The 14,887-nt window shown below is 41.3% G+C and overlaps 1 protein-coding gene across 1 annotated transcript in view; it reads right to left on the minus strand.

Moving 5' to 3' along the window:
• Positions 1–14,887, minus strand: part of camkk1a (calcium/calmodulin-dependent protein kinase kinase 1, alpha a) — a 161,897-nt gene that overhangs the window by 27,718 nt on the left and 119,292 nt on the right. Inside the window, 1 exon segment of the mRNA XM_034178982.1 lies at positions 2,400–2,488. Coding sequence (XP_034034873.1) covers positions 2,400–2,488 — 89 coding nt within the window.

Consider the following 14,887-nt stretch of genomic DNA (forward strand, 5'->3'; position numbering starts at 1 on the left):
GGGCTTCCTTGAGCAGCCTGGTAGGAATGGGGTCTAATAGACATGTTGATGGTTTGGAGGAAGTAACTAATGAAAATAACTCAGACGGAACAATCGGAGAGAAAGAGTCTAACCAAATACCGGCATCACTGAAAGCAGCCGAAGAGAACAATATGTCTTTGGGATGGTTATGAGTAATTTTTTCTCTAATAGTTAAAATTTTATTAGCAAAGAAAGTCATGAAGTCATTACTAGTTAAAATTAAAGGAATACTCGGCTCAATAGAGCTCTGACTCTTTATCAGCCTGGCTACAGTGCTGAAAAGAAACCTGGGGTTGTTCTTATTTTTTTTCAATTAGTGATGAGTAGTAAGATGTCCTAGCTTTACGGAGGGCTTTTTTTACTCTTTTTCCAGGCTAAGTGAAGATCTTCTAAATTAGTGAGACGCCATTTCCTCTCCAACGTATGGGTTATCTGCTTTAAGCTGCAAGTTATAACCATGCGTCATTCACACTGCCATCCAGTACATATTATTACTGTTACTATGCTTTTTACTGATTCAGGTTGACAACCATGTGATATAACCGGGGACAAAATGCATAGGACACTGCCATCTACTGGCACCCTGTTATATCACATGGTTATCGAATCACAACTTAACAGACTTTTTGGTTTTGCAAATGCCTTTTTTTTTTACGAATGAAAAAAATGACATATTATACAAATGCACATTTATCTGTAAACACCAACACACACGTTACATTAATTTGTGTTGGTTTTTACATAAAATGAATGAGTCAACCAATCGGTGTGAGCGGAGGCTCAGTTTACCCATAATCCCTTTGGGTATCTGTGCGTGTTAATGTTCAAAACTTCAGAATTAGTGCATTATTTTTAAATGAACAGATATGTGTTATATTTTCACTTTGTTCAAATAACAGAGTTTACATTAATGTAGTTATTCTATCCAGATTAATTTGATTCATAAATCAAAACCATAAGTCAAACCTGCTTTCCTCTTCAAGACATCTGCCTCACGACTGGACCACTGTATGTTGTCAAGGTAAATGGCGTTTCCCTACAGCAGTGGGCAGGGCGCACAAACACAGAAGCACTGACTCATTGGCTGTGTCTGGGTTCGTGATCGTCTTTGATTGTATCAGAAACGTTGGCAGTGTTTAAACTCAAAATTGGCTTGTTAGTAGCTGAGAGTGTACCGGAGACAACAGTGAAAGTTATCGGTTAGCTGTAACTTCCGATACATTTTCTGGTAGTTTATCTGTTTAGCTTCATAAAAGATGACTTTTCAGTTAGCTGATTAGTGGTTATCAAAGCTAACTTTTTGGTTAGTTGTGTCCACCTCTGGAGAATTTACAGACTACATGAAAGAGCAGGTACAGTACATGTTTAAAGTTCATGCTGCATTTGGTAGAAACTCATGTTTTCTGACCTACAACTCACAAAATATACATTGACTAAAGTTATGATAAAATGCGAGTTTCTCCAATGACCCATTTTGTAACTAACGTTAGTGTCAACACTTCATGCAGCAGCCCCGAGTGGGGGTGGTCTTACCTGTCCAGCAGATATCCAGCAAAACAGTCGTGTGAAATTCCTCCTTTTTTAATTGTGTGGTGGCACTTATTGTTTCTTTTTTAAAAGCTGTATCCTGCCCCGTAGTAATATAATTTTACACTATTTTCTTTTGGCACTTTCAATGTTGTTTCTTCTGCCCCATGATGTTAACACTAGCACATGATGCATAGAAGTGCCGTTTGACGGTCAGAAAAGCCCACCCCAGGTCATCCATGACATTGCCACAGAATATGTGTCACAATGTCTTGTCATTGTATTTTAACCCACTTTTGTCAAAATTCTCAACAGTTTCCTGAAAACATGAATTATTATTATTATTCAACCTTGAGGCAGCTGAAGGGACACGTGAATAATTATCACATGGTGGTTTCTATGCATCTGTGTGGCTTGACTGTTTTAAGGTGTGCCTCAAAGCTCCGAGGGAGGAGGTACTGATCTGTAATCATTAAACTGAACTGTGAACTGGATCTACTACAGCAAACAGTTTGAGAAAAACACTTTTGCCCGACACCGATGAGGTGTACAGCAGACAGGTCCCTGAGGGAGCGGAAACAGGCGGTCAAGAATGCCAAATGTTGTACTCTATGAGAGAAGCGTCTTTAGAAATGGGTTTTTCAATCACCTTCCTAGTCACTAAGTAGACTCTCAAAGCAATCTGAAGCTCCATAGGTGGGGGTGGTGCATCAGAGAATTAATCAGTAAACAAAACACTTCACAAAGTTTCAAGGCTATAAAAGTGCACACAGACCAAAAACACTCTCTCGCTGCACAATAAATGTCTACTTCTACATCACCTGGGCCACAATGGTGCTTCAGGTACTTACAGTACTCAATTCCCAGGATGATGTCTCTGAAGTACAACCTCGCCTGCTCTTCTGACAACGGTGTGTCTGTGGGCACTTCCATCACCGGGCTGCAAGGCAAAACACAGACACACACACACACACACACACACACACACACACACACACACACACACACACACACACACACACACACACACACACACACACACACACACACACACACACACACACACACACACACACACATCTATTCATTAGGCACAAAGATGAGCAGAGGATATCCAGTTTATCAACAAATGTGTGAGAATGGTGCCATGGTGCCAATGGTGCATCACCAGAGTGGTGCCAAATGGCACTTATTCCTTTAAATCCCAAGGTGGTGCCAAATGGCAGCTGTGAACAGCCCAGCTTGTCACTAGTGTTATGTAAATGAGGCCGTTACACTCTACTCAGCGGGGGTTAGGGAGAAGGACAGGATGCCAAAGTGCTTAAGCCGCGGTCCCACCGAATAATGAAGGATGAAGAAGGAGCCACGCACCCTGTTTTTTTGTTTCATGAGCTATCGTGGCAGTATAGTGGCTCAGAGTGGCTCTTAGAGGCATTATCTTCAGTTAACAAGGCTCCTCTCTGAGCGTGGCGCTAATTTCAAGATGTTCAAAATTTAGCTACAACAGCGTGGCGCAGTTTGTGTTCGAGTTACTGCGACGGCTTAGAGGCATTTGCGTGGTGCTTACGAGTCTGCAAAAAGTCTATTATCCATGCGCCTGGCACCTTCGCAGGACCTGAGAGACTATTTTTGGAACAGCTCTCCTCTTGCGCACACAATTCCACCTGCTCTGTGCGCTGGACTCTATATAAAATAATTATTTTGTAGTGGATTAATCATTTTCTGCCAAACCTTGGATGCTGAAAACACCTCTTCAGCGGACTGTTTCATCTGGACACTTTTTTCCTCTCTTTCCTGCTCCATGTGGAATGTATTTTGACCAGCTTAAGGTAATTATTTTTAATGTTTTTTATAGCTTGATAAAACAGTTCCTTGCTGTAAAAGTATGTCTGTATGTTGATGTCTGTTGTATGTAAAAGTATGTTGATTTAATATCTTGTTAATGGATCACATGAGCTTTGCTGTGTGTGCGCACTGAGGCAGTGACTCATCATCACGCTTCAAACGAGCATTTAGGCAGAACGCCAGCTCACAAAAGAGTGATATTTCAGTCAATATTGGACAAACACAAAGTTAAAATTTGGGTGACTGCGTGAAAGTGGATGTGTGTTTAAAGCCATGGAAGATAATAACTCCAGTGGAGCAGCTAAAAGCAGGAGCTGTGCGGCAACACAGGTGGAGAGCGCGCACAAGACCGATTTTGAAGACATAACACAAAGTTAAAAGTTGTATCATGATAACTTGTAAGCTGCGGAAGAAATAAAAAAAAATATATATATTTTTTTGAAAATGATCCACAGGTGTATATAATAAAACGGCCACCTCATTCTGTATGCAGAACGGCACCGCGCGCAAAAGAGCGCTTTTGTAGAAATAAACAGTCGAACACAAATTTAAAAGTGGAATCACGTTGTAAAAATGATTGTGTTTAAAGCCAAGGAAAAAATAAAGCCAGCAAGCCACGGATGGAAAGGAAGCCACTTAGAAAGAGCACAGAGGCGGCTGTCCATGAAAGCAAAAGAGCGATTTTGCAGAAATAAACGGACAAACATAAAGTTTTGTGTGTTTAAAGCACAGAAGATAAGCCAGAGAGCCGCGGAGCCAGCGAGGAGCACAGAGGCAGCGCTCCAGGAACCCGTGCTTCGGGTCTAGCTGGTCTGGTGCATTACAGGTGGACAGCAGCCTGGCGCACAGCGCACAACTATGGAACTGTGCTGGAGTGTCTATTTTTGGACTGCGTTAAAAAAAAAAAAAGAAGGGACATCTTTAAATGCTGCTGTGAATCTGTGAATTGAAAACCCACACTTTGAAGGGACCAGGTGTGGGAGGACTGGAGGTTTGGACCAAACTCATGCCTAAACGTGCGCCAACATGGCGTTATCATGGCGCTATCATGGCGCTATAATGGCACTATGTGGATTAGTGTGGCTGATGCGAGCCATTCGAGGCTGTAATGACAGGTCGGTCGTGGCTCACTAGAGGCTGCTACGCGGCACATGCGGGGTACAGAGAGGCACATAGTGGCACCTTCATAGTGGATACGTGATAGATCAAAACGTGGGTCATTCTTCGAATAATCACCCCACACCCATGCGTGGCTCCTTCTTCAGCCTTCATTATTCGGTGGGACCGAGGCTTTACTTACTGACTTATGGTTTCCTTAATTATCCCTCTACAGTGCATCACATCATTAAAACAATTCAAGGAACCTCAAGGCATTTCAGTGCATAAAGAGAAAGAGCGCAAACTGAAGCTGAACACACTATTCAACAGACTGCACTGCATCAAGAACAGCCATTCATCAATAGCTGATATAACCAAATGGGCAAAAAATTACTTTGGAAAACCTTTATCAAACACTACAATTCAGAGTTACATTGACAAATACCACTTAAAACTCTACAAAGTGGTAAATAATTTAGTGTCCCAACTTTTTTTGGAATGTGTTGCAAGTCTGAAATGCAGGAATTGCATATTAATGCATATTAAATTAAATTAATCTACCACACAAAACATGAAAACTCTTTGGTTCATACTGTCTGCAATGAAACAAAAGTGACAGTAAATGCTAGAATCATTGCGGAGGTGTATGTTAATGTGCATTTTCCATGCATGTCCCAATGATTTTGATTTGAGGTTGTTCAGTGTGAACCTGCCCGTTGGCGCGATGTTTTGTGGTGCGCTCATACAAGCTGTTTCAATGGGAGTTGCCCTGAGGTCTACACTCAACAAAAATATAAACGCAACACTTTTGGTTTTGCTCCCATTTTGTATGAGATGAACTCAAAGATCTAAAACTTTTTCCACATACACAATATCACCATTTCCCTCAAATATTGTTCACAAACCAGTCTAAATCTGTGATAGTGAGCACTTCTCCTTTGCTGAGATAATCCATCCCACCTCACAGGTGTGCCATATCAAGATGCTGATTAGACACCATGATTAGTGCACAGGTGTGCCTTAGACTGCCCACAATAAAAGGCCACTCTGAAAGGTGCAGTTTTGTTTTATTGGGGGGGGGATACCAGTCAGTATCTGGTGTGACCACCATTTGCCTCATGCAGTGCAACACATCTCCTTCGCATAGAGTTGATCAGGTTGTCAATTGTGGCCTGTGGAATGTTGGTCCACTCCTCTTCAATGGCTGTGCGAAGTTGCTGGATATTGGCAGGAACTGGTACACGCTGTCGTATACGCCGGTCCAGAGCATCCCAAACATGCTCAATGGGTGACATGTCTGGTGAGTATGCCGGCCATGCAACAACTGGGACATTTTCAGCTTCCAAGAATTGTGTACAGATCCTTGCAACATGGGGCCGTGCATTATCCTGCTGCAACATGAGGTGATGTTCTTGGATGTATGGCACAACAATGGGCCTCAGGATCTCGTCACGGTATCTCTGTGTATTCAAAATGCCATTAATAAAATGCACCTGTGTTCTTCGTCCATAACAGACGCCTGCCCACACCATAACCCCACCGCCACCATGGGCCACTCGATCCACAACATTGACATCAGAAAACCGCTCACCCACACGACACCACACATGCTGTCTGCCATCTGCCCTGAACAGTGTGAACCGGGATTCATCCGTGAAGAGAACACCTCTCCAACGTGCCAAATGTGAGCATTTGCCCACTCAAGTCGGTTACGGCGACGAACTGGAGTCAGGTCGAGACCCCGATGAGGACGACGAGCATGCAGATGAGCTTCCCTGAGATGGTTTCTGACAGTTTGTGCAGAAATTCTTTGGTTATGCAAACCGATTGTTTCAGCAGCTGTCCGAGTGGCTGGTCTCAGACGATCTTGGAGGTGAACATGCTGGATGTGGAGGTCCTGGGCTGGTGTGGTTTCACGTGGTCTGCGGTTATGTGGCTGGTTGGATGTACTGCCAAATTCTCTGAAACGCCTTTGGAGACGGCTTATGGTAGAGAAATGAACATTCAATACATGAGCAACAGCTCTGGTTGACATTCCTGCTGTCAGCATGCCAATTGCACGCTCCCTCAAATCTTGCGACATCTGTGGCATTGTGCTGTGTGATAAAACTGCACCTTTCAGAGTGGCCTTTTATTGTGGGGAGTCTAAGGCACAGCTGTGCACTAATCATGGTGTCTAATCAGTGTCTTGATATGGCACACCTGTGAGGTGGGATGGATTATCTCAGCAAAGGAGAAGTGCTCACTATCACAGATTTAGACTGGTTTGTGAACAATATTTGAGGGAAATGGTGATATTGTGTATGTGGAAAAAGTTTTAGATCTTTGAGTTCATCTCATACAAAATGGGAGCAAAACCAAAAGTGTTGCGTTTATATTTTTGTTGAGTGTACATATTCACACTATGTGTGAAGGGGTCCTAAAATGCAACCTAACATTAAAGAGCATCCATCTGCAGTCTGTGCACATCAAACACAGCAGAACCAAAGCTCTGTTGATTCCAATGAGTGTAAGATCCTACAGGACATAAATAAAAAAAGGAGCTTCTTCATGTTCCATCAATATATCAATACATACTGTCAGTGAGATGAGTTTCTAGAATAACTTTTCACAGGATTCTAAAATTCACCTGTATCCTCATGTTGAAAGACAGGAGGAGACTTCACTCACTTGAGTGTTCATATAAAGCAAATAAAAACCACCAGCCAAAAAACAAAAAACAACAAAAAAAAAAAAAACGAAAAAAAAAAAACTGGCACACTACCAACAATGTGCACTCTACGGGTCAGATTTCAGTTTGTTGTTTGAGAAAGAAGAAAAAAGATCCTTCACAGCCTCTCTGTCCCAAGAGGAACAGCCCTTGCTTCATTTTCAACTGTTGCTTTGTATATTTAGACGGGTGAGATGAGTTATTCTGTCTTATTGTTGGCTGTAATAAGCAGCACTCAGTTTACACACTGCTGCACTGAGAAAGGTTACACAAACACAGAATGCAAGCTACAGATCTGTGAGTACGCTCACAAAACGACACCCTGTTTGCATGTATTATGTGTCAATGATAGTAAATGCCCCCGTCAAACATAGCAAGAATGTGTAGGAACCACGCCCAACACAGCAAATATTGCCATAATCTGACACAGCAAGGAGGGAAAGAGCATCCAGAGTACCTCATCCACATCTACACGATGGCATCCAAAACGCATGTACGAGACAGGCAGACAACAGGTAGACAACTCGTAGACAACAGGTAGATGACACAGACTGCTGTCAGATGCCCATAAAAGGCGCTGCAGACTGCCCGATGTCCCAACGTCTAGATGGTAAACAAGGGACTGGAGCACTGTGTTCCTTACATGCACGTGCTGTTGTATGGCTGGGGGGGCCTGGCTGCCTTTTTGTTTCTGTCTTTTGTTTTTCCTTCCAGGTGGCTTGCATTTGGGACTGAGTGGCTGTGTAGCTGAGTTTATCAGGACCTCACCCTGATCACCTGAGGCTGATCACCTGCGGCTCGTCAGGACTCACAGCTGTGGTGCATCTACAATGGATTGGAACATGGTGGCATTTAAGACTGGAGTACACAGTGTGTATTTGCCAGAGACTCGACCTTGTGACCAGACGGGTGAGATCGTCGTCTCAAGAGCCGTCTCATCATCAGTGGATGCAGAGAACGTCCAGGTTTGATGCATGGTCTGTGAAAGAGAAGGGGGTGAGGTCTCACGCTCGTCAGCACACTTCCTGAGGTACGTTAGATTTTGTGACTAACATTTATACAGTCAGTATATGTGGTGTCCCTCACACCTTGTTATATTGAGCTGTTATGTTAGTCCTTTTTAATCAGCTTCCACTGCAGTGAGTTTGTGAACAGGATGTTCCATGCCTGCAGGGTGGGAAGCTGATTAGTAATTAAGCCAGGAAGTGTTTGCTGTTTGTACACCTTTGAGCGTTCTCTCTGTGTGTTGAGTGTGGACTCACAAGATGATTTCTTCATTCACAGACTCGGTTTGTCGCGGCCACCTGGGGGGTGTCGGCAGGGTCCTTGGGTCCGAACTGGTTCTGGCTCCGGACCGTTAGCGCTGCTGGGAGCGCACCGTTTACCACCTCGCCAGACCGCGCACTTATTTGTTTGTATATTTATCACATCACTGTTATGTTTATTAAACTCTGTTATCCTTTGTACCGTGCTCTGCTTATTTTAGACTGGGTCCTTCAAACGCTGGTCGGTTCTCCGGGCTGCGTCCGACACATAACACGTGCGTGTGTGTGCAGGTCATACCAGTAGGCATACCGTGCCAGATTAATCTCGAGGTTCTCCCCTATGCGCTCAAATTGTTTTGGATCCAGCTTTGCAGCCATCGAAATATGTAAATTGTGCTGAGATGGTCCTCAGATTGCACATGGACTGCCATCGGATAGGTGTCACATCTCGACGCCCCCTGGAGGGTTTTGAACATGTGCATCACACTTGGGGCCGCCGGCCGATTCTGATCAGCTCAGAACTTTCTGGAAGTGAAATCTGACACTTTTCGGATGTGCACCGATTCGTCATTCTGATGCCATTCTGCATGATTCTGGCTATGCGTGATGGGGGTATAAATCTTTGGTGGTTAAACACCTGAATTCACAAATCGTTCCATCTCTATAATGAAGAAGCCAACAGGTCTGTTTTTGTAAATGACTAATATGTTTGTAGATCAAAGACACGTTTTAGAGTGGGCTTCTTCTTTGGCCCTTTGTATTTCACACATTTCAATTTGTTTATGCCATTTCAAGTACAAAAAGTACAAAAACTACAAAAAAATTCTAAAATTATCATCCAACCCAAGCAAATCTCTACAACTTGATATAAAAACCGAGATGATGGGGTCTATACGAGGTCTGTTAGAAAAGTATCAGACCTTTTATTTTTTGCAATAACCTTATGGATTTGAATCATGTGCGCTTGCATCAGCCAAGCTTGAACCTTCATGCGCATGCTTGAGTTTTTTCACGCCTGTCGGTTGCGTCATTCGCCTGTGAGCACGCTTTGTGGGAGGAGTGGTCCAGCCCCCTCGGCGGATTTTCATTGTCAGGAAAATGGCCGAGCGACTGCCGCTTTGCTGCATCAAAATTTTTTCAGAAACTGTGAGAGACAGCCAGGTGGAAACCATTCGGAAACTTCAGATGGCTTTCGGTGAAGATCTTATGGGTGTCATTTTTATTGCCATTTTTTTTCAGACAAGTCAGGGGATGGATACATGAACATTTCCAAGTCACTGAATATGTCTTGGACTTTATATACATCAGTTATGAAGAAATACAAACAGTACAACACTCTGTGGTAAATCTGCATGGAGTAGACAGTTCTCAAAAACTGAGTGATTGTGCAAGATGGAGAAGAGTGAGGAAAACCACCAAGACACACAGAAGAATGTACAGGCTTCTGTGGCTGTGATTGGAGAAATTGTGCACAGTGTCTGTTTTTCATTTTGTATCACCAGTTATACAGCTTCATAATGAAGTGGCACAGAGGAGGATTTTCTTAAAAAGAAGACCTGAAAGTTTAGCTACAAACTGCCAGAAGGCACATTTCAGATGCAAGCTCACATTTGATGTTTTGGTAAAAGAAAACCCGATATAAAGTTGTAGAGATCTGGTTTGAGTTTAAAACCCTCCGGAGTCTTGGGTATTTTTTAATTTTTTTTGCTTTTTTTTGACTACTTTTTGTTTTACCTTCATAATTTACCTTAAAAAAACTGTTTATTTGGCTGTTTATTTTTGTCAGCACAACCTCACCTGTGTGACAGTTTTTCTTTCATTGTGACATACTGCATTAAAACAGTGACCCTAAACCCCAAACCTAAAATTTGAATCAGAAAAAAGTTTTTTACTGTGAAAACCAGAAATATGTTTAACAAACCATTTTTATAAATCAAATATAAATGGTAAATTTAAAAAATATATGTATATATTAGTTACCTTAGATATGGAGAGCCTCTATACAAATATATCACATGACGGGGGACTAGATGCCTTAGGTTTTTATCTTCAAGATCGTATAGAACTCCCACCTAGTCACTTTATCATTGAGTTGGCCTCTATGGTATTGAAGTTAAATTACTCCTCATTTAAAGGGGAATTCTATTTAAAACTAAAAGGGACCTCTATGAGCTCTACTTTTGCTCCGGATTACGCCAACCTAAATGTGGGTTTTTTTTAACAGAAGTTTGTTTTTAACCCAGATATAAACCCTTTTAGTCAAAAAATCCTTAAATGGTATCGTTTTCTGGATGATGTTTTTGTTTGTTTCAAGGAACAAGTGAAGAACTGTTTGCATTTGGTACATATCTGAATAGTTGTAACTCTGATTTAAAATTTACTCTAGAATATGATCAATCACGTGTATCTTTTTTAGATATGTGGATTACACTAGGTAATGGGAGTCTGACTACCACCTTATACAAGAAAGACACTGACCGTAATACTCTTCTCTTAGCCACCAGCGCCCACCCTAGCGTTTTAAAGAATGGCCTACCTAAAAGCCAGTTTTATAGATTAAGAAGACTCTGCCACTCTGACAATGACTTCATTGAGAAGGCAGTAGAAATGAAACAGCGGTTTTTAGAATGGGGTTATACAGCTCAGTGTGTGGATATGGCATATCAGAATGCCCTTTCTAAGTCCAGAGTTGATCTTCTGAAAAAAAGTATAAAAAAAGAACAGTTTTCAGTCTCTGTTATTACCACCTATACTCCCCAGGCCCACATTATCAAAAAAACTATTAAGAAACACTGGCACATTCTAACCACAGATCCAGCCCTGTCTGAACTTTTTCAGGACCCTCCTCTCTTTGTTCACAAAAGAGGACCAAACCTTCGTAATAAATTGATTAGAGCTAACACCGTACCCCCTCCAAAACAAACACTGTTAACTCCTATCAAAGAAGGGAATTATCCCTGTGGAAATTGTGCTCATTGTAATAATTCAGTGAAAACAAATACCTTTAAGCATCCTAGAACCGGTAAAAGTTTTGGAATCAGGGGGATAATCACATGCAATACGAAAAATGTTATCTATATGTTAACATGTCCATGTGATAAAATACAAGTAACCCTACATAGAGTGGGTGATGTTGACAGGAAACTATGCCAACGAGAACTCTTTTGGATATATACATTGGATGCACTACAACCATCAAGTTTAAACGAGGATTTTGACATGAGTGTGTTTATATAATTCTGAAGTACTGATTTAATTTTGAACTGTTTGTGCTTTGTTTTATGATGGTCGATGCCTGATGTTTACACAGCATGGACTTGTTCTTTTTTCTTCTTTTGTTTGTTTCATGTTTTTCACTACATTTCCCATGATGCTCTACTGACTCAGAGTGCTTCACCATTGATTACAGGTGCCACTAATTAATAGTATTAACTCCAGGCCTGTTTGTAACATGCACTCTGCCTGATGAAGGTCTTATAGACCGAAAGCTTGCAGCTTCAGTAAAGCTATTTGAACAGACCTGAAGTGTGCAGATTTTTTTCTTTTTTCTTTTTACTTGAAAGTTTCTACTGAATCTTGCACTTTTTCAACAGATGAGCGGTGACTCTTCACTATTTTAAAAAATATATGTAAAAATGTAGCATAAACAAAGTTATATCGTACAACAATTCATATTAAAATGCAGGAAAGCTTCAGGTGTTTTTATGGTTGTTATTTCTGTGTCACTCAGAAACACAATTTCTGTCCAATGCACATCAGAAGCCCCAATACTACAACCCCTGGCAAAAATTATGGAATCACCGGCCTCGGAGGATGTTCATTCAGTTGTTTAATTTTGTAGAAAAAAAGCAGATCACAGACATGACACAAAACTAAAGTCATTTCAAATGACAACTTTCTGGCTTTAAGAAACACTATAAGAAATCAGGAAAAAAAATTGTGGCAGTCAGTAACGGTTACTTTTTTAGACCAAGCAGAGGGGAAAAAATATGGAATCACTCAATTCTGAGGAAAAAATTATGGAATCATGAAAAACAAAATAACACTCCAACACATCACTAGTATTTTGTTGCACCACCTCTGGCTTTTATAACAGCTTGCAGTCTCTGAGGCATGGACTTAATGAGTGACAAATACTCTTCATCAATCTGGCTCCAACTTTCTCTGATTGCTGTTGCCAGATCAGCTTTGCAGGTTGGAGCCTTGTCATGGACCATTTTCTTCAATTTTCACGAAAAATCTTCAATTGGATTGAGATCCGGACTATTTGCAGGCCATGACATTGACCCTATGTGTCTTTTTGCATGGAATGTTTTCACAGTTTTTGCTCTATGACAAGATGCATTATCATCTTGAAAAATGATTTCATCATCCCCAAACATCCTTTCAATTGATGGGATAAGAAAAGTGTCCAAAATATCAACATAAACTTGTGCATTTATTGATGATGTAATGACAGCCATCTCCCCAGTGCCTTTACCTGACATGCAGCCCCATATCATCAATGACTGTGGAAATTTACATGTTCTCTTCAGGCAGTCATCTTTATAAATCTCATTGGAACGGCACCAAACAAACGTTCCAGCATCATCACCTTGCCCAATGCAGATTCGAGATTCATCACTGAATATGACTTTCATCCAGTCATCCACAGTCCACGACTGCTTTTCCTTAGCCCATTGTAACCTTGTTTTTTTCTGTTTAGGTGTTAATGATGGCTTTCGTTTAGCTTTTCTGTATGTAAATCCCATTTCCTTTAGGCGGTTTCTTACAGTTCGGTCACAGACGTTGACTCCAGTTTCCTTCCATTCGTTCCTCATTTGTTTTGTTGTGCATTTTCGATTTTTGAGACATATTGCTTTAAGTTTTCTGTCTTGACGCTTTGATATCTTCCTTGGTCTACCAGTATGTTTGCCTTTAACAACCTTCCCATGTTGTTTGTATTTGGTCCAGAGTTTAGACACAGCTGACTGTGAACAACCAACATCTTTTGCAACACTGCATGATGATTTTCCCTCTTTTAAGAGTTTGATAATCCTCTCCTTTGTTTCAATTGACATCTCTCGTGTTGGAGCCATGATTCATGTCAGTAAACTTGGTGCAACAGCTCTCCAAGGTGTGATCACTCCTTTTTAGATGCAGACTAACGAGCAGATCTGATTTGATGCAGGTGTTAGTTTTGGGGATGAAAATTTACAGGGTGATTCCATAATTTATTCCTCAGAATTGAGTGAGTCCATATTTTTTTCCCTCTGTTTGGTCTATAAAAGTAACCGTTACTGACTGCCACAGTTTTTTTTCCTGATTTCTTATAGTGTTTCTTAAAGCCAGAAAGTTGCCATTTGAAATGACTTTAGTTTTGTGTCATGTCTGTGATCTGCTTTTTTCTACAAAATTAAACTGATTGAACATCCTCCGAGGCCGGTGATTCCATAATTATTGCCAGGGGTTGTATTCCACCTCAATATCCATGTGTATTTTCCCTAAATCCTTGTTTTTGTAGCATTTTTATTGGTGTTGGTACAGACTGTCCTCACTGTATTAGTGGCCAAAAAAACAAACAAACAAACAAACAAAAAAAACAAGTCTTGACCTGAACTCCTGTGTTCTCCGCCCCTGGAGCCTGCTGACTGCTGGGGCAGTGTGTGTCTCCACCCTGCTGTGTTGCAGGACTCGGCACTGGAGCACAGAGCTGCATCGCCTGAGTCCTGGACAAGATGGTACGAGAAGTGTGCGGTCCGATCCACTGTGCTGATCTGTACGCACAGATCGGTGGATCCACCTGCTCTCATTTGTACAGAACAATAAAGTCCACTTCAACATCAGATTGATCACGCTCTGGTTCAGACTCTGATGATGCACTCTGTGCTTCAATTGTCTTCATGCAGTTCAAAAAAAGAAAGAGACTTGATGTGCTGTTCCAAGATGCCTGTGTCAGGGGCTGGGCCCGGTCAGGGCGCTAAGCCCCTGATTTTTCTCTTTTCATGGTTTCCCGTCTGCTGCAGCTTTGATTTATTACTATTTATTTTCATCATGATTTATTCTGTCATGTTTTTCTTGTCACTCTGTTCTTGTTACTATTCACTAGTCATATTATTTTCATCATATGGTTATTCTCGGTTCTGTTTTTGTTACTTTCATCATGTGTTTATTCTACATTCTAATTTTGCTTTGTCACTTTCCTTGTTACATTTATATTCTGATCATGTCTCAATTCCTTTCTATTAATCTGTGTTTTCATTGTTGATCATTTAGTTATCATTTGCTCATTTATGCTGTTCTCATTTCTGTTTGCACTTTGTCTGGTTTTGTTTCTTTTCTACTTATAGTTTATGTCTGCCTGTTCCAGTATTAGTTCTGTCATGGTGTTTAATTTCTTATTATTCTCTGAACAGTTTTATCTAGTTTATCTCCGGTCTGC

Source organism: Thalassophryne amazonica, chromosome 9 (genome assembly GCF_902500255.1).
Source record: "Thalassophryne amazonica chromosome 9, fThaAma1.1, whole genome shotgun sequence".
NCBI classification, from domain to species: Eukaryota; Metazoa; Chordata; class Actinopteri; order Batrachoidiformes; family Batrachoididae; genus Thalassophryne; species Thalassophryne amazonica.